The sequence below is a fragment of the Symphalangus syndactylus genome, chromosome 21, assembly GCF_028878055.3.
Source record: "Symphalangus syndactylus isolate Jambi chromosome 21, NHGRI_mSymSyn1-v2.1_pri, whole genome shotgun sequence".
Classification (NCBI taxonomy): Eukaryota; Metazoa; Chordata; class Mammalia; order Primates; family Hylobatidae; genus Symphalangus; species Symphalangus syndactylus.
Genome location: NC_072443.2, coordinates 55,394,067 through 55,414,429, shown reverse-complemented (window position 1 = coordinate 55,414,429; position 20,363 = coordinate 55,394,067). Strand labels below are relative to the sequence as shown.

At 55.0% G+C, this 20,363-nt stretch overlaps 1 protein-coding gene across 5 annotated transcripts in view; it reads right to left on the bottom strand.

Annotated features, from left to right (window-relative positions):
• The window catches only part of IQSEC1 (IQ motif and Sec7 domain ArfGEF 1), a 401,591-nt gene that overhangs the window by 170,841 nt on the left and 210,387 nt on the right, over positions 1–20,363 (bottom strand). The window contains exon 1 of one of the 5 annotated variants that reach the window (XM_055259263.2): positions 4,317–4,756. The exons of 2 other annotated variants lie outside the window; for them this stretch is intronic. In XM_055259263.2, the coding sequence (XP_055115238.2) occupies positions 4,317–4,339 (23 nt within the window). In that variant the 5' untranslated portion in view covers positions 4,340–4,756. Of the gene's footprint in view, positions 1–4,316; positions 4,757–20,363 lie in introns of those variants that run through there. 2 more of the 5 variants (XM_063630289.1, XM_055259261.2) reach the window with 2 other exon arrangements.

Here is a 20,363-nt window from a genome sequence, read left to right as displayed (position 1 = left end):
GTGCGCCATGAACACTAGCTGAAGGCAGGGAAGCAGAGGCCCAGGCCTGGCTATGCGGCCTTGGCTGCATGTCCCAGTCTTTCTGAGTTATAACCAGGACCTGCCCAATGGCCTCCTGGGGCTGTAAAGGGTGGATAGATGCTACAGCATTCTTGGAAAATAGCCCAGTGTTGTGTGGGTCATTCATAATAACCATTTTCAGTAGTGATCACTGCATGGCAAGAAGGGCTACCGGTCATCACACGTGCTTGAGTGAAGACTGGGCCTCCGGTTCCCTACCTGCATCTCTCTTGGTGGGCTGGGGCTGCTCTTCCCTGGCATCCAGCCCAGGCACACTGTCCAGCAGATGCTGATAACTGTGGCTGCAGAACTGACCCAGCCAAGGTGATAATGGTGAAGGCTCAATGCACAAGTTTCTTGGAGGTGTGTGTGTATGTGGAATGTTCCAGGCCCAGTCCCACCAGTGTCCCTTCTTCTGTCTAGGGGAGACCCACCAGGGCTTGGCTTCCTTCATGAAGGCCCCACTGCAAGCAGTGGGTCAGGGCATCCCACCGGAGGGAGACCACTGCCTCCTGCAGGGGCCGGCTGGTCATCATGTCCCCCAAACAGAAGGAAGAGAGGGGTCGGAACAGTTCCAGGCAGTGAATGAATGATAGAGCAGGCATGGGTGGGCGAGTCCTCCACTGGCCTGGCCAAGCAGACCACATCTCACACACCAGAAGCTCCTCACAGCCTCACTTCCTGTGTTCAAGTGACAGGATGTGACATGCCCATGAGGACAGAGGGGCCCCTTGCAGAGATGATGAAAGGACGCTGTAGTTACAGAATTGTGGGCCATCCTTCATTCAGACACCATTCATGAAGCTGCCAGTACAGCAATGACCTCGGGTGTTAGCAAGTTTGACTCAGGGTCTGATTCTTGGAAGGCTCCTGATGTTCCCCCATTGGGTTAAGAAATCTTCTCCTGCTTTTGTTGTCATCCTTCATCCCATCCAGTGTGCCACCTTCACGATGGACTGAGCTCTGACCGGGACAGAGTCTCGATTCCATAAAGCTCCCTTGGGTGCACACCAGGGGCCCAGAGAGTGGAAGCGGCGAAAATGGAGGCTAGGGAGTGGGGACGGTGGGGTGGGGGTGGGGGCCCGCCGGCAGGGCTCCTCTAGGCTGAGGATAGCCTGGCCATGCCACGCACAGGGCTGCTGGAGCAAGTCTGTCCCGATTTGACATGTGGCATGTTGGGGAAGGGACACCACTGCCAAATGTACGGCAGGAAACAGCTGTGTGACCCCAGTCAAGTTCCTTCCCCTCTCTGAGCCTCAGTTTCCTCTTCTGTAAAATGGGATCAACAGTATCACATTTTACAGCAGTTGGTGAGACCCAATGAGGCAACTAAGCATGAGAACGCTTTGCAATCAAGTTGGGCAGCTCTGATAGTGGCTACAGGGCCACCGTTGGGAAAGTTAAACATCTAGAGATGCTCAACACCCCATCTCCTTTCCACACTGAAAGGCGGGGTAACAATAAGGTCTGAGCAGCAGGTGCTGGGAGAGCCTGGACCTAGGAGTGGGCCTGCCGCGGGTTCTGGGTGGGGAGTAATGGTGGGCAAACACAGGCTTATCAAGTGCAGCAGGGTAACCTCAGGAAAGACCTGCTCTTGGTTACAAAATCCTTGCATACAAACAGAGCCACCCCGTCCAAGTCTCTCTGGTATTTCTGGTGCCAATAGGTTTGCTGGCAGAGGGGGTAGGGCCTGGAAGTCACAATGCTCAGACTGTGGGAGCCTGAGAGCTGGAGAAGAGTGAAAAGACCCACAGGAAAGGAAGACAGTGAGCTCTGAGCCCCCTCGGGCCAGCCCCTCTCTCAGGCAGGAAGGCTAGACGAGCTTATTCCAGGAATCAGCAAATCCACCAGAGCCATGTGTTCAAATGCAGGTGGCTGGGCCCCCAACAGATTGAAGCAGACTCTCCAGGGAAGAGTATTGGAATCCATACAGAACATTGTCCCTGCAAAACCGCAATTGGATAGGCTTGGGCAACGCAGCCACAGTGAATAGCTGCATCACGGGAACATCAACCACACCTGGACATTAAAATCATCTAGAAAACGAAAAAGATCCTGAGGCTTGAGCCCTCCCCCAGACCTAGAAACCAGAATGTCTGGGGGTGGGACCCACACAGTTTTTTTTGTTTTTTGTTTCTTTAACTGCTCCTCAAGTGATTCCAGTATAGCTCCTGGGCTACAACCCCCACCCCAGGCTAGTATACTCCAGGGCTTCAGTAGAACTGTGCTGAGCCTCAGCTTCCTCATCTCTAAAATGGGGGTCTTAGTGCCTGCCCAGATAAGGCCTTTGTGAGGATGACATTTCTGAGCACTGGAGGCAAGCACGCACTGGGCCAAGTAATCTGAATATGAATTGTCACATTTCATCCTCATGACATCTCCCCTCCCCGATATAACAGCCCTGAGAGTTTAGAATTTCTCTGGCATCAGGCTCCTGGGCCCAGGCAAAGGTGTGGCAGGGAGGAGACAGCTGTCTCAGGAGGACCTATTCCCAGCCACTGTGGTGGAAATTCCATGCTGGAAGAGGATTTACTATTTGTTTCCGAAAATACAGCGAGGGCCTTGCCACAGGGAGTGAGAACTTTGGTGTGCTCTGCTCGCATCAACAAACCAACCTGTGAGCTTCTCCACTAAAAAAGCAAGTGAGCATCACAGCGAACCAGAGGCCACCATCATCCTCCGAACCAGAGGCCACCGTCATCCCCCAAACCAGAGGCCACCGCCATCCCCCGAACCAGAGGCCACCACCATCCCCCGAACCAGAGGCCACCATCATCCCCCGAACCAGAGGCCACCGTCATCCCCCAAACCAGAGGCCACCGCCATCCCCCGAACCAGAGGCCACCACCATCCCCCGAACCAGAGGCCACCATCATCCCCCAAACCAGAGGCCACCGTCATCCCCCAAACCAGAGGCCACCGCCATCCCCCGAACCAGAGGCCACCACCATCCCCCGAACCAGAGGCCACCGCCATCCCCTGAACCAGAGGCCACCGTCATCCCCCGAACCAGAGGCCACCACCATCCCCCGAACCAGAGGACACCGTCATCCCCCGAACCAGAGGCCACTGTCATCCCCCGAACCAGAGGCCACCACCATCCCCCGAACCAGAGGCCACCACCATCCCCCGAACCAGAGGCCACCGCCATCCCCCGGGGGCTCCCACCTGGGGCTGCTGACGCAGCAGAGGCAGAGGTGTGTTTACTTTCCCTCAGTGTAGGTGACGGGGAGCTGCCACTCTATCAGGGGTTCCAGAGGCCCCTGCCGTGGTAAGGGGCCTCCACCGAGTTGGGAGGCCTTGGGGTAGCCCCCAGAAGGCTCCCCACATACTGCTCCAGGCCTCCTTTTCCTAGCCTTGCGACTGAGCCCAGCTCAAGAGGACTCAGCCGTGCTCTCTAACCTCCTAAGGTCTGAGGTCACCGCACAGCCCCAAACGAGTGGGCCCTGGGCAAATAGTTTAGGCAGGTGGAGACCTGACGCTGGGCCTCAACCCCCGCAGCCGAGGGTCCCAGAGGAGGGCAAAGGTTGCTCCTCCTAGAACAGCACAGTGCAGCGCCCAGAGAGCTGTGAGGGAAGCTGGCATTCGAACCCCACTGCCCCCTGGGAAGCCTGGATAAACGAAGCACAGGCTTTGGTTTCCATAAATACCCGGGCCCGTGATGTCACCGCCCCGTGCAGACTTTCACAGCCTCTGCCGCTGGCGTGAGGCCCAGCACACAGCCGCTCTGCTGCCAGCCCACAGAACACCTGGGCACACAGCTGGACACTGATGCCACCGTGCTAGGGACGGTGGGCTGGACCTTCACCTGCCCTTGGAGGACGCAGCATCCTGCCCACTGCCTCAGCCTGCCTGCGACCTTCTATCAGGCATGGCTGAAGGGCTGGCCATGGGCGTGCTGGGCAGAGAGTCTTTTCCTAAACAGGCTATGGGCTAAACCAAAGCCAAAACAGTAGGAGCCGGTCTGGGCACCCTGAATGTGTATCTGGGAGGGGGGATACCTGCTCTCAGAGTTGGGAATTTCACAGCCTGCTGAAGACCTGCTGACTAATAGCCTTTTTCTCATCGTCATCACCAACAAACACCTCCGCTGCAGGGGCCGAGCGCCGGCATCCCTGCTGGGTGGCCAGCTCCCTCTGCAAGTCACCTGCACAACCACCTGCCCCTCCCCCCATGATGCCCCTCACTCCAGCTCTCAGCTCAGCCGGGCCCCTCTGGCCTCTGGCTTCAGGCAGAAACCTGCCACATATACTCACAAATAGCGTCTTCTGCAAGCCATCCTGTGTGAATCCGTTCTTCCCTGTTCTGGCTCCCTCTCCAGCGGGGAGGCTCAACGTGTTTGCAAGAGGAGCAGGCGGCTCAGGCAAGAAGTGGAGGGGAATAAAATTAAATCGCGGGGCGAGTCACATTCCCCGGGGGTGGCGGGCTCCTCCAGGGAGGCTGGGGCGGGAGCGGGGGGCGGCGCCAGCAGCGGGCTGTGGAGGGCCCTGGCACGTAGCGCGCGCTCACACCGTGCCCAGGAGCCAGCGAGGACGTCGAGTAACTGTGGTCGCCAGGCTGGGCGGGGGCGTCCACCTCGCTGCTACCTGGGCCCACCTTGGGGTTTTTCCCTCCCGTACATCCGGGGTGCGGGGCGCGGGGATGAGGAGGGCAGGGTCGAGAGGAGGCTGCCCCGGGTTTGCTCTCGCAGCATCCGGAGGAGGGGCGGGCGCGCCGGAGCCTCCCCCCCGCGCCCAAGGAGCAACGTAGTGCGGCCGCGCCGGACCAATCGCCGAGGCGCTGGTCGCCATGGCAACAGCAGCATCAGGCGCGGCCGCTCCGCTGCGCCCTCGCGGCAAAGTCACACACCCGGCGGGGCGCGGGGCGCCGGCCCTTTCCTGGCCCGCGCTGGAAACTTGGAAGTCTGTTGCTAAAATGCACGCGCCGCGCGGAGCCTACGATGACACTACTTTCCAAGGCGGCTTCTCTGCCTTCGGCACTGAGACACGCGAGCCGCGGAGCTCTCGGGGCTCTGGCCCTGGAGTGAGGCCGGCCGACTCCAAGGCTGGCTCTGCCACTGAAGGGCCATGAGACCTTGGCAAGCCGCGTCTCTCCTGGGAGTCTTGATTATGCTACTGTGAAAGGGATCATAACAGCTATACCACGGGGTTCCAGGAGGGCGCACCACGCCAGTAGCTGCACGGCAGATGGCAGAGCAGTCCTCGTTTGTGCCAGTCCTGTCCCAAAGGGGGCTGCACGGGGCTAGGGAGAATTTCTGGTCTAGCTAGGGTGCCTCTTCCTCTCCTGAGGACCTTCCATGTGCCGGGCAAGTATCTGCCCTCATGATGTTTACAGTCTAAGGGGAAGACAGGAAGTGTGCAGATATAGGATTGCACGTGGTGATAAGGATCAGGATGAAAAGCGAGCAGGAAGAGGAGAGGCAGGGAGCCCAAGAGAGGCGGGAAGGAGGCTTCTGCCATCAGACGGGGTGGTCGGGAAGGCCATCTGTGAGGCACGTGTGGCTGAGACTCGGATGACGCAAGAAGCAGGGGAGGAGCTGGCGTCAAGGCTCTGAGGCGGAAGGCAGCCTGGTGTATTTGACTGGCCCAGAGAAGGCCAGCGTGGTGCAGTGGTGCGACAGGGAGGTGGAGGGGAGAAGTGCACATCCATCCTCAGCTCCCACACCCGCCTTTCCCACACAGATTTCTCTCTTCCTATCTGATGTTCATCTGATCCTCTCTGCTTCCTCATCTGTAAACCAGGAATCCCAGACCTATCTCAGAGGCATGTAGATAATATTCTTCCGTGCACGGTAATCCTCAAGACAACCCCAATGAGGCCTAATATTATCAACCTACTTCACGGGGGAGCGCACTAAAGCCAGAGGTTCAGCAACTGGCCCAAGCCACATAGTTGGCGGGCGGTGTAGCCAGGGAAGTCTGGCTCCAGAGTCTTGGTTCTTGACTGCTTGAAAGCTGCCTCACTGGGAGGAATAAATGAGAGAGGGAGTAGTTGAGACTGGGAATCAGCTGGACGTGGCTGGCAGCCCACAGGGCCATTTCCCTTCCTCTTTCCATTCTCTCCAGACTCACACTCACCAAATTTAGGTGTGATGCTGCATCCTTGAGTTACATTCCATCCTTTACAGGGGAGGAAATGAACCTCAGGGGGTAAGCGATTTGCTTAAAGTTGCACAGCAAAGAGTGGCAGAGGTGGGACTAGGACTCCATTCTTCCAGCTCAGTGTCCTGGTAGGGAGCAGAGGTTGGAGCTGCGGCCTCAGGTGGCCGAGGTGAGGCATCGATCAGAACTGCATGACGCTTCCCGATCTGCCCTCTCCAGGTGAATCCATATGCATGACCAATCTTCCTGTAGCACGGACCTCCCTCCGAGTCATGTGAGGAATTCATATTTCTGTGGGTTAACATGTTGCAGAGCTCGCTCCACCCCCTCTCCTCACTGGAGTTTCAAAAGATTTTAATAACATCAAAATTCAGCCACTGCATCAGGAGGGTTCACTTTGTGTCAGGTCCAGTTGTTCCATGGTCTCAGTGAATTCTCAGAAGCGCCCTACGAAGTGAACATAATTACCACTCCTGCTTAGATGGGTTGCACCACATACGGGGGTCTCCCATCAAGGCAGCAGCAGAGCCCAGACTCTAACTCACAGCCTGGCTCGGGCTAGAGCAATGCCCCTCTCAGCCACCTTGCTTAACTAGCGATTCTCTTCTCACTTCCATCTTCCAGAGGAGGAAACAGGCTCAGAGTGGTGAACTGGATGCCTTGAGTGTGGAGCACCCAGCGTCCCTTTCCTGGGCTTCCTCTTTTGCTCCCTGGGAGGCCCATGACATGCATCTGCACATCCGTTGCTTCTTCAGCACTTCCTCTTATAAATGTACTCTCCTTTTCCTTCCATGTTATGCTGTTATTTCAAAGCACGGGAAATGGCAAGGACCCTGGCATTCAGATACAAATGCCAAGATTTTAGGCTTTTACAAAACATCATTTACAGGGCATTTGGGCAGTGCCTACAACCCACCTGCGCTGGCGCGGTTTTGATTTCTGACATTCAGTATCCGGCGCCGGACCAGGCACAAAGGAGGCTCCAAAAAGCTTGAAGCTGGGATTCCAACTCTGATCTCTGACTACGGAACCCACGGGTTCATCCCTTCAGGCAGCGAGAGGTCAGAGAGACTCAGAAAAGAGGCGTGCCGAACTGTGCATGCTGAGCTTCACCTACCTCATGACCGCAAGCCCTCGCCATCCAATCTCAGGGAAGATTCATCAGCCGCACCTCCCAGATGCAAAGCCTGTGGTCGTGAGAGGGTCCTGATCACATAAGAAGTGGAGCTACAGGACTCTGGATGGAATTGTCCACTTTCCTCACTTTCTCAGCTGTAACCAGATGTCTGGAGTGGGAAGCAGGGGCAGCCAGCCTTGGGGTTGCTGCCCTGTGACCCTGGTTGTATCACAGAATCACCCAGCCACTCACCCACCTCTGCAGGCTGGAGACTAAGGCACAGTGGGAACCTAGCATTCAGACAGCGTTTTCATCCCCTGGAGTTTCTGTAAGTGCCCAAGTTCACCCCTGCCCTTGCCTCATCATTGTGGACTGCGGGAAGCCACCTGGATCAGAAGGTGAGAGCAGCTGCCAAGGGGTAGGTCCAGAAACATCTCACATCCATCTCCCCTCCCTCAACAGGAAAATTTCCACCCTGCAGGCTGGCAGGAACATTCCTGCAGATCGGCTCACTCCTGCAACCTGCGGCCATCTGTCCCCAAGGTGGGAGGAGCACAACAGCATTTGGGAAGAGGGAGGACGGAGAAGGTTGGAACGTGCAGTCTATAGATCTGACAGTCACAGAGCTCTTCAAGGCAGGAAGCCCCGAATCCCAGGGATTCAAGGTTCATCCAGGGCTGGGCGGAAGTGAACCCCCCACCCCCGCTGCTCCGCTCCAATTGTAGAACTGCAAAGCCGTCAACACTTTGACTCTTTTAAATCTCAGGACCACACAGTCTTCAAGTCTGGTGACTTTATTTTCTTTTAGCTGAAGCTTCACATTTTAAAGAAATGAAATCCTAACTGCACAAATGATAAGAAAATTTATTCTCCTTAAACAAAATAAAGCCCCCTTTACCTCCACCCCCCTAAATCTTATGCCTCTTTCCGATCTCTGCAGAGGTAACTGCTGTCATCTGTTTGGAATGGATCCTTCCAGAACTTTTTCTATGCATTTATCTACATATATATGCCTATAGAAAGTATGAAGTATTACATAGACCCTAAAAAATGGCATCATTTTACAAATTTCTTTCTTTTCTTTTTTTTTAAGACAAGGTCTCACTATGCTGCCCAGGCTGGAGTGCAGTGGCTTTCACAGGAGCAACCATAGCACACTGCAGCCTCCAACTCCTGGGCTCAGCGATCTTCCTGCCTTAGCCTGGGACTATAGGCATGCACCACCGAACCCAGCATTTTATGAATTTTTTAATAAAAGATTTAAAATATGCCAAAAGGCATAAAGATGAATACCGTGAACTCTGATATACCCCTGACCCACTATAAGAAACACAACATGACGAATAGGATGGAAGCCCAGGGTCACCGCCTCTGTTTAAATCCCCTTGCCAGCCCTGCCCTCCTCCCATCCCCATGGTGAATTCACTCTGCAGTGAATCTCCTGCATAGAGAGGTATCCACAAACCATATAAACACTTGTGCACGTTTTTAAGCTTTACATAAGTAGGATCACATTGCATATCTTTTTCTGCAACTCTTTCCCCACTCGGCATTATGTCTGGAAGACTGAATCATGGAATCTCTAAACCACAGACTCTTCCATGCTGAGTTTCCAAATCACAGGCTTTTCTAATCATAGACATGAGCTTGGGCTCTGGTGCTGGGGGGACCTCGTTGGCAGGCTTGTGCAGGGCCCTCCTAACATCTCTGCCCAGCCCCACCCCTCACATGCAGGTGGCTGACGGAGGGAGGAAGCAGCCGGAAGCAATTATCTCTGGAAATGTGTGTGGGCTTCTGGAAGCCTAGCAAACACCTCCCTCTGCAGCAAACCAAATATCACTGAGGTGCCCTGTCCCCTGTCTTGGGGGAGAAGATCAGACCCTGCCCCTATAACAGCTGAGCAGCAGTCCCTGATATGCTCCTGAAATGGAGCATATCCACTGCTTCTCGATGCTATTTTGGAGTCCTGGCTGATGGAGATCTGAAAGCCACCAGGGCTGGCATCGGTCCCCACTTGCCGCCTTGCCAGGTTTGCTGCTGACTGTGCCAAGGACAGCCGTGGCCAATAGAGCCTGCTAGGGCCGCGGATAAGTGAGGGAGCTGTGGCCCTGCAGACACTCCCTGCAGGAGCTCACGCTGCACTGGACCACGCTGGCTGGAGGAAGGGGGCGTGGGAGACAGACACTGCTTGAGATGCTTCGGCTGCTGCAGGACTCAAGAGTCCTGCTCCCCTGGGGAAAGAACCAGTGAACACATGAGCAGAGGGCACCTGGAGCAGCCCCTGTGCTTCTGAGCCTCTACTCAGGAGCCTGTGAGAGGCCCCTGAAGGATGCAGGGGGATGTAACGTGAGCGAGAGAAGGCATCATTAAAAGGTGTGGTCAATGGCAGGACAGGATGGAGCAGTCACAGACACTAAATCAGAGATGCTGGGCCCCTGTGTGCAGAGACAGAGCCCCAGGACGTGGGCTCCCTCCTGCATCCAAGGGCTGCCATACCTCTCCTTTCTCCCCTCAAACCCTGCACCTCTCAGAAGGCAGTGTAGCCTGGGGGGAAAGGCCAGGAGCCTCCTCTGCCACCAGCTGTGGGATTTTGGAAGGGGACCCCACTGCAGCCCCTCATCGAGATGCCGGGATTAACAGGGCATCTACGTCCACCTGCAGGTGAGAGCTGCGTGAGCGTGCACAAGTGGAGCAGTCAGACCAGGGCCCGTCCAGCTGCGTGCTCTGCTGGTGTTTGCTTTGTTGTTGCAGTTGTTTTAGAGCCAGGGCAGCTGGAGAGTTCACAGGAGGGACATTCATGGGGCGCTGGAGCTGGAGGTCTGGGCTGGGCAGGGCTGGTGCCTCCCTCTCCCAGCTGTCCCAGGGGGTTCGTCCAAGCCTGGTGTACCTTGTGCCAACCGCCCTTCTGCCCCTACTTCTCACCCTTCGTGTGTTCATATTGGCCTAATACATTTATCTCAATTTAAAATAATTTTCACTAAAGCAGAACTTTTCTATCAGTATTGTAAATTGTGCATTCCATGTGCTAGTCACTTTCCTCCACCAATAAACATTCAAAGAAGTACGATTTAGAGAGAAGCACTGCTTCCCTGAGGCCCTCACAAGGCCCTGGGTGTCCCAACCTGGGAACTCCTGCACTGATGTTGGGGTGCCAGACAGGGTAGGTGCAGAGCAGGGCCGGGCCTGTGGAGGCTGAGTCAGCACAGACGTGCACGTGGAGTTGGGCTGTGTGTAGGGCGGAGGGACCCGCAAGCACAGGCCACTGGCTTCCTGGCCCCATCCCTGTGGCCCTGAGCCTTCCTAAACCTCATGCTCCATCTGCCCAGTCCTGCATCCGTAAGTGCTGACCAATGCTTGCTTTGGGTCAGGCCCAGGCCAGGCATGGGAAACAAGATGAGCCAAGGCCCCATCTCATGCCTGGAGGAAGGCAGCAGCATGCCTTTGGCCGTGGTGGACACCCAGCAAGTTTCCTGCCCAGCCACTTGCCTCCTTCTGGTTGCCGCCTCTTTAATCTCTGGGACGCTGGGGGAGCCAGGACCAGGGCATGACTCAAGCAGGGCTGTGAGAGGCAGGCCCAGAAGTTTGCCAGTGTCGTGGAGACAGAGAACATCCCACCTGGGACCTGAGTTTACCCCTGAGAGATAGAGGCCCCTTCTTTACTGGGGCCCCCATGGGGAGGAGCCTGCATGAGAGGCTGCAGGTTCTCATCACCGGAGCCCTGGGCCAGACACACCTGAAAGCTGGAGGTTATGCCGCCCACATGCCCATTTTACATGAGCCAGTTTGAAGCGGGCTCACTGTCACACAGAACCAAATGTTCTAATGCAAGTACCTTGTAATAGTCACAATACTGAGTGAACATGATCACAATTATAATATGGTAGAATTGACTTTTTTGATGGAAATGTAGATCAAATAATACTATGTAAGATGAGGGAAGGAGGAGCAAGGTTTTTGAGAAAAAGAGATATACCAAGGAAAAACAGAAGCTTCTTGGAGGACAAGATGTTGAAACGGAGTCTTGAAGGATGGGCAGAAGCTTGTTAGGCAGACAGTGCATGGAAAGGTATTGCTTGCAGATGGAACAACATGTGCAGAGGCTTGGAGGTGAAAAGCAGCCGAAAGTCATGAGACTTAACCTGCCAGGGGTTTGGGCTTCATTATGAGGGTAGTGGGGTCCCAGGAGGTTTGAATAGAGGAGGGACACGGTGAGGTTTGTGATTAAATAGACCCCCTCATGGGGGAAGGATTAGTGGGGAGAGATTAGAGGCTGGGATACCAGAGGAGAGGTTGGGATGGCGACTCTGGAGGGAAGAGGCGGAGGCCTGCACTGAGGCATGAGAGTGGGGATGCAGAGAAAAGGTGTTTTGGGAGAAGTGAGGGTGGGAGAGGAGAGATAGGGTGGGGACAAGGCATCCAACTGCTCGTCGACTGGGTGGATGGTGGCACCCTTTGTCTATACAGGGACACAGACAGAGGTGCAGGGTGGAGGGAGACATAACCCCTGCCCCCTTTGGATGTGAGGTGCCAGGGAGACCCTTGGGGAAGAGTCCAGGAGGCTGTGAGGGTCTGGCTGGAGGCTCAGCCCTGCAGGAGAAGAGAGGAGAGAGTGTGAGGGGTGAAGAGAGGTCAGACAGAGCCCTGGGGACATGGACATTTAAGGGAACAGCAAAAGCTGCTGCAGGGGTGGGAAGAAACCCAGCGGGCATCCTTACCCACAGCTGCCTGCCTACCCTCCAACGGCCACTTCCCTGGGCAAGTGCGCTCCCTCCCTGCCTCAGCCTCAGCCTGGGAACTGGGCTGTGCTCCCTGGCCCCCACCCTGCCGCTGTTCCAGGGGATCTGCCATCTGTCCTCTCCCGCCACAGTGACTCAGGCCCTGCCCTCCTCCCCGGGGATCTGAGCTAATACAAGAACAACATTCTTAGTAAAAAAGAATCCAAAATAAGGACTAAGCTTTATGCTCAAAGAAGTTCTTCACAGCATTATTTATAACAACAATAAACAAGCTAAAACCTCAAACAAATGTTAAGGTAAATGTCCAATATTGGGAGCTGGCTAAAAATGCAAGGTTTCTGCATACAGTGGGATATTATACAGCCTTTAAAAGAGATGCTTACAATGTTTGGCAATAATCTTGATGATTGCGTAAAAGAAAAAGCAGCTTATAGAAGTGCATAGTCAGTATGAATATAACAGCGTGTCCCTAACACACAACTAGAAAAACGTCTGGAAGGACACACAGACATGCCACCAATAAGAGTTGGCATCTCTGAGTGGCAGAATAACTGGTCAGCTTTATTTATTCCTTCAACTTTATTGATTTACTTTTGTTTTAGAGACACAGTCTTGCTCTGTTGCCCAGTCTGGAGTACAGTGGCACAATCACAGCTTACAGAAGCCCCAAACTCCTAGGCTCAAGCAATCCTCCCACCTCAGCCTTCCAAAGTTCTGGGACTTCAGGAACATGCCACTACATCTGGCTAATTTTAAAATTTTTTATAGTGATAGGGTCTCCCTTTGGTGCCTGGGCTGGTCTCAAGCTCCTGGCACCAAGGGATCCTCCCACCTCGGCCTCCCAAAGTGTTGGGATTACAGGCATGAGCCACCATGCCTGGCCTCAATTTTCTTTATTTTTCAAAGTTTCTGCAACAGGCTTAACAATATATAAAAAAGTAAAATATATTACTACAAAAATTTTTCAGTCATCTAAAAATCACTGAAAACACTGATGAACTAATTCTAAAAGGAAGAGGAGGTTGGGATTCTGCAGGGGCCAATGCACAGGTTGGGAGTCAGATGTGGGTTTGAATCTGGCTCCACCACCGCCTGGCCCAGTGACCTTGGGTGGGTCTTCGCTCCTCTCTGAGCCTGCTTCCCCTCTCTAAGAATCTATTCTGGTCCTCCCGTTCACAGAGGGTTGACGTGAATACCAAATGAGTGAATGCACTCAGTGTGCTAAAGGAGTGGGTACTGCATGACAGGTGCTTGACAAAGGCGACCAAAGACTGCAGGGGTCAGTAGAGTGGGGTGAATGAGAGCAGGGCCGCCGGGCAGCGCAAGGGGTGCAGGCTGTGCACTGCCCAACTCCACGGGTGCAGCTGCCTTATCCTTGAGTGGAAGCAGTGGCCCCCTAGCAGCGCAGGGCAGCAGCTGTGGTTCAGCATGTGGTCTCTGGAGTGCTGCATCCCAGCTCTGTCACCTACTAGCTGTGTGACCTTGGGCAGATCTCCAAAACTGAGGATAATAAGGGAATCAACGCGTCGGTCGGCTGTGACAGTCTGATGATCTAATGTGTGCAGGTGCTAATCACAGCAAATGGCTGCCGAGTGCTTATCGTCACCCTGCACACCGCTGGGCACACACAGTCTCACCACCCCCGACTCTCTTTATCCCTGACAAAGGGCAGTTAAGCTTCTTCTGCAGTTCCCTCAGTTCAGGGCTGGGGAGGAAGGCACAGGCCTGGACCGCTACAATGGCTGGGGTGCTGAGGTCAGCGTGAGATCAGCCTCTCTATGGGCTTTCACACTGAGCACTGCATGGCCGTGGGGCCCAGGTGCCCACCTGGCCAGCCTGGAGGTCAGAGGCAGGAGCCCTCTGCCTTGTCAGTCACTGCGCTCTCAGCATCTCCTTGCAAGGCTGGCTGCCATGCTGGGCCCCTCCCTGCCTCCCCTCTTACTGTTCTAAACCACCCCTAGCCCCGCGCTTGGAAGGATCTGTTTAACCTGAAACCTGACCATTTCGTAGCTCTGGTTCCAACCCAGTGCTGGTAACCCTCTCAGGGTCCTGTGCATACGCCTCCCCCTGCCCCCCCTGACCTTCACCTTCCTTTCCGGCCATGCTCCCACTCATGCCGCTCCAGCCAAGGGGCCCGCTGTCAGCCCCGCACTCCCAAGCTCTTTCTGGCCCCAGGGCCTTTGCACGGCTGCCACCCTCACTGGGAATGCTCTTCCTCCCACACTCACAGCTGGCTCCTTCTTGTGGCTCCAGGCACGGTAGAGTGTCTCTTCCTGCCCCGCCAGCTCCCTCACAGTCGTCGACCTGAGAAGGTACTCTATGATAATTACACACTGGTTTACTATCATGTGGCCATCTCCCCCACTGGAATGTGAGCCTGGTGGGGGCAAGGACAGTGTCTGTCAGTCACTGCTTTATCCCCTGTGCCTGATAACTTGCAGGTGCTCAATTAATGCCCGTGGACTGAACAAGTTAGCAGCTGAGTGACACTAGTGTTCAAGGAAAGAGAGGACCTATGTGCCTACCCTGTCTCCCGTTAATGCAGATGGGGGCTGAGGGAAGGTGGCAGTTCCCATGTTCTCCCAGGGTCTGAGTCCCTGCTTCAGTCACTCACTGGTCCTTCACTCACTGAGAGGCAGTGTGGCAGCAGATAACAACCGTGGAGTCAAGAAGACAGGGCTTCAAATTCCGGCTCTGCCACTGACCTGCTGTGTGACCCTGGGCAAACGACTCAGCCTCCCTGGGCCTCCTCCTGTTCCTACTCTGTACAATGGGGTGGCACACTCAGCTTGCTGGATAAGTGTACCTGGGAGGGTACTCTGACTGGGTGTGCACTTCCCACTGCACACATGCCCATCCCAGACTGGCTGAAAGCAGAGGCCTCAGGGCCCGCGCTGCAGTCAGAAGCCCGGCCTGTGGCGGCAGGGTCTCTAGGCAGCCTTCCTAGCTGCTTCGTCTGGAGAACAGGCAGGAAATGGTGCCTCCTCCAAGAGCTATGGCGAATAAATGAGGGGACACATGTCCCATGCTTAGCTGGGACGGCGCCTGGCATACACCTCGCCAGAGTGTCAGCGACCTGAGGACGAGACCTCGCTCCACGTTTTCCTTGTCTCCCCAGCACCTCGTGCGGAGCCTGGCATGGAGCCGGAGCTCAGCGACTATTTGTTGAGTGAGTATCTCTCGGTCCCCACTTCATGCCAGGGTCCTGCCCTGGAGGAGTACATGGTTTTCCAGTGAGAGAGCCTCCCCCCCACCCCCTAGCCTTCCCCAGGGAGGTGGGGGTTTTGCAGCGTGGACTGAGGGGAGGGCGGAAGGCCATATGTACCAGGGGCTCCAAGCGCATGGCTGAGTTCACGCCTCCTGCAGGGTCTCTGTTCCTCTTCTGATGGTTTCTAGGGTGGGGCAGGAGGTAGAAAAAGAAGAGAACTCAGCTGGTCCCAGCTGTGGTGGGGGTTGTGGGTTTTTCCAGCTCAGGTGGGGTTTTCAGAGGGCAGCTGCACCTGACCACCTGGGGCCTGGCTAAGTAAGGCGTGGGGCACACGGCGGGTCACCCAGCCCAGGGAACGGGCATCACTACATAGGTGGTGTGGAACCTGGGGCCCCCAAAGCTTCTTCCACACCCCACATCCCCCCTGACATACTCATCTCAAAGCCTGTGTCTGGATGCTCTTTCTGGCCCGGCAGCATCCCAGGGGGTAGCCTGTTCATTCATTCATCCAAACTTTACTGAGCACCTACTGTGTGCCAGACAGTTTTAGGCACCAGGACTTAGCAGTGAATAAGACAGAAACAAAAATCTGCCTCGTGGGGCTGACCGTCCAGTGGAGGAGACTGACATCAGATGAAGACGGGTGCCTTGATGGCCCTGGGCACTCCGATGGCAGAAACAGTGTCAGCAGCATCTGCCAGTCCCATTCTCCTGCCTGCCATTCCAGGTGCATGAGCCTAGAACTCTGGGATGGGCAGAACTGAGGACAGGGGAGATGGGCCCAGCTTCAGGCTCTGAACCGACTCAGCTCACCAGAAGTCACTGGCACAAAGTAGTTTCTCAGGATCACTGGCCGTAGTAGCCAAGATCTATGCCCAGAACTGGGGAGGCGATAGTCTTCCCAGTCCTGCTCAAACCCCATCTGGGTCTAAAGCTCAGTTCTGGTTCCTGCCCTGAGAAAGTGATAAGGGCAGCCTGGGCTATGATTAGAGGGAGTGTGTGGGATGCAAAAGGGCCTGAAGATGTCACCAACAAGAAGAAACAGCCTTGGGGTAGGGTAGGGGGGCAATTCTAGCCCCCAAGTCCTTGTGTAGGGTTGTCCTGGGACAGAAAAATAGGTTGTTGGGCTCAGAGGCCATAGATAGGACCCTGGGAGAAAGAGGAACAGGGCAGAGTGCTAGCATTTATTGACCTCCCGCTTATTACGACATCTCAGATGCCCCAAGCAGCCATATGAAGAAAGCTATTACTGAGTTCATTTTACAGATGAGGAAACTGATGCTCAGAGACGCAAAGAAACCTGCTCTGTGTCACTCAGCCAGCACAGAACTGAGCCGACCAGAGCAGCCCCAGCAGCAGCAAGGGTGATGTTAGGAGGATGTTGACTTCAGCTCTGGTCGGGGCAAGCACCCTCATCAGAGCTGCCTGGTGAGAGAGTGAGATCCTTGTCATGGGAAGTGTGCAAGCAGAGGGGTCACGTGGAGGGCGGGGCTTCATGTCAGACAGGAACCCATCAATGCGTAGGGTCACCTTCAATACTCGTTTAATCCTGGGATTCTGACGTAAGAAGGATAGTGTGTTTAAGGACCAGAAAACTAGGCCTCCGTGATGGCAGCCCTGCCAGCACAGCCTGCAGCAGACAGGGTGTCCAGCTGCAGCCAGGTGGGTCCTTGCTGGAGTGAGCACCCACAGTTGACAACAGCGCCCCCTTCATAGCCTCTTTCCAGTTTTACAGGCTAGTGGTTGTGATGGAATAGCCGTTACCAAAGTGAACCCCCTTGAAGCCTTCAGGCCCACGTGCTGTTACCCCATTTCACAGACAGACAGGAGGCCCGAGGCCATGTCTTGGACTTCCGTCTGAGACTCGTCGCTGGCCTGAGGGGCATGTGGGTATCGGCCAATGCGAGGATCTTGAGGCTGCCCAGGCCCTTCCAGCGGGGAACACAGACACAGTGTCTTCACCTCTCTCTTCAGAGAGTCCTCACCTGCAGGTGGCTGTCACCTGCTATCCTTACCCAGGGAGGCAATTTGGAAGGTGGCTCCACGCAGCCCCTCTGCCTGCACACTTCTCCTCTACCCCCAGTCTGGCTGGTAACTTGGGCCGCCGCAGGGCTGGCGCTGGAGGACTAAGGTCGCTGGTCACCCAGCCTAGAGAGACTGTTTTGGGGCAGAGTGGGGTAGGCAGGCTGAGGACACAGCAGGCATGGACACTGCCCTCAGACCTCAGCTCAGATCCTGATCACCACTTGCCTGCTGTATGACCCTGGGCAAGGGGCTGCTGACTCTGAGTCTTAGTTCCTATATGGAAAATGGGAAAGGCAGATTCCTTACCCAGAATGGACAGACTGAGGAGGGTGACAGGAGAGGATGCTGGTTTGTGCCCACCGTGGTGGGGGTGACACCGCACATGCTCAGTAAGGGCTGCTTGTCACCATCATCATGACAGCACTGTTGGCCTTAGAAAGCCTACCTCAGTCTCCATGCTGGTTCAGCGCTGGGAGAGGAGTGTGGAAGAAACTGGCACACAGAGCCACCTGCAGGGCTGGGAACCAGTGGGCGTCTTTTTCCTGGGAGGGTCAGGGCCGTTCTTCACCCTGGTTGGAGCCACTGCCTATTTCCGTATTGCGGTGTATCGTGGTAAATGCAAATCAGACCCATCCCGCCAGCTTCCCACTGTACTCAGAACCGAAAGCCTAGTTCTGCCTCACAGTTCTGCCACCCTGTACCCACCTGCTCCCTTCCATGAGAGCCTCGTTCCTGCCTCAGGGCCTTTGCATCTGCTGTTCCCTCCCCCAGCTCTCTGCACAGCTCTCTCTTCAGGTCTCAGCTTAGCAATCACCTGCAAGGGAGGCCTTCCTGAGCACCCTTGAAGAAGTGGCCCCCAGGCACTGTCTCCCCACCCAGTTTACTTCCTCTAGGCCATTTACTGGCATCCTGTTTAATTGTTCTTTCTCAACATCTGTCTTCTCTCAAGAAAATGTCCTGTCCACAAGGCAGGGTCACCCCCTGTCTTGGTTATCGTGGCATCCCCCAGTGCACTGAATGGGGCCTGGCACACAGTAGGTGCTAATAAATGTTTGCCAACCAAATGAATGAATGACCTCAAGCCACACTCCCTCATTCACCCCCAGCTGGTTCGGGGGGAATGCAGGTGCCACACTGTAGCTCTACTTATTTCACATGCCTCACCCTTTGAAGGTTTGGTGAAAATTCCACCCCAGACAACATTCTTCCTACAGTCTAAATCTACACTGGGTAATTACTTTCGAATCCACACTAATAATAGGTCTTGTGATTATAGTTTATTTGCTGTGACTTTAGTTAATGGGCTGGATGGAATATTTGCATCTGGAAAGTTCCCCTGATGTTTTAAAGAGCTCCCAAATTCATCCACCAAAAGGAAGAGAAATAGCAAGAAAGAATAACTCAGAGAACTGCGTTGTTGCCTCTTGGTGCAGGAGAGGCTCTTGGTGCAGAAAGAGCCCCAGAGTGTGCGCAGGAGGTCTGCAGGCAAGTCCCTTCGCTTCTCTCAGCCTCAGTCTCCTCATCTGTAAAATGGGTTGGTAAACCTGGCCTGGCAGGGGAGGAGACCGTGACTCAATCCCAGACCTTGACAGCTGTGATGACTTTGCAATATGCTAAGAGCCTCTGCACCACTATCCCAGTCATGTTTTTCTTTTAACTATTTTTAGTTAAATGCATTTGAAAGGGAGTTTTTCTTTCACTACCACAAATGGAAAACCAGGATCACTTGCTGTCTTTGTCTATTTTGTGCTGCTGTAACAGAATATCTGAGACTGGGTAGTTATAAATGTATTACTCACAGAGATTTATTGCTCAGTTCTGGAGGCTGGGAAGTCTAAGGTTGAGGGGCTTGCACCTGGCAAGGGCTACCCGCTGCATCCTCCCATGGCAGAAGGTGGAAGGGCCAAAGAGCACTAGGGAGGGATGGGGGCCGAACTTATCCTGTTTATCAGGGCCCGCTCCCAGGACAACTACCCCACTTCTGAGTTAACACGAACCCCTCCTGGCCCAACCCCCTCCCTCTTCAAGGCCCCAACCCTCACCGCTGCTGCCCTGGAGACTAACTTCCCAATGCATGAACTTTGGGGGACAAATTGAAACCACAGCACTAGAGCACAGTCCCCCAACCCTGTCTAACACAGCCCCTCCCTGTTTCTCTTCTCTGGTGCCTGGTGTTCTGTGACCCACTGATCACTTTGTGTGTTTACCATCTGTTTCTCACACTGGATTAGTTTCGTGTCTGTCCCGTAACTGCTGAGTCCCCAGGGCTTAAAACAGGGCAGCGTGCTCACGCAGTGGGTGGTGAAGGAACAGATGAAAGTGGAGGGGGAAGAGGAGCTGCCGGCCACTGGTGCACGTGCTCACCCAGCACCTGCGTGCTGACCACGCCCTCGCTCGACCTCTGCTCACTGCAGGGCCGAGGTCCAGATGCCTCCACCACATCTATGAGAGCACGAGCTTAGTATGCTCAGGCCCACCAGCTTCCCCAAGCCTGCTCCTCCCCACTCCTGTTCTCTCCAGGCCCCCACCCACCCACTCTCACTCCTCCCAGCCTCCACAGCCCTCCCTGGTTCCTGTCGCCCTCCCCTCTCCTCTGAATGGCCTTAGTACCCTCCCTACCCTCCTTGATTCAGCTCTCAGCCAGACCAATCCTTTGGCTGAACCTACGTGAGACCATGGCCCTCTTCTGCTCAGTACCCTCCAGAGGCCCCCACCCCACTCAGAATAAAAACCCAATCCTTGCCATGATCCACGGGCCCTGCTTTACCCGCAGGGCCTTATTTATCCTCCTCCTAACTCTGCCTCAGGCACACTGGCCTGTTGCAGTTTCTCCAGCTCCAGCTCCAGGCTCTCCTGCCCCAGGGCCTTTGCAATGTGTCATGCTTTTTGCCCAGGGGGATATTCAAAATATTTAACACAGGCACTGGCCCCGACCACTCCAAAACACCTCCTGCTAGGCTAAGTATTAAGTCCTTTATTGCAGACCCTAGGGACATCTGAAGAGGGCCAGAAGGGCTGGACAGAGACAGCAGCAGTGGGAGCCCCTCTGGGGGTCCAGACAGTGGGCTTTAACCCAGAGGCATGAAAAGATTTCAGTATTGTAACGACAGGTGTGT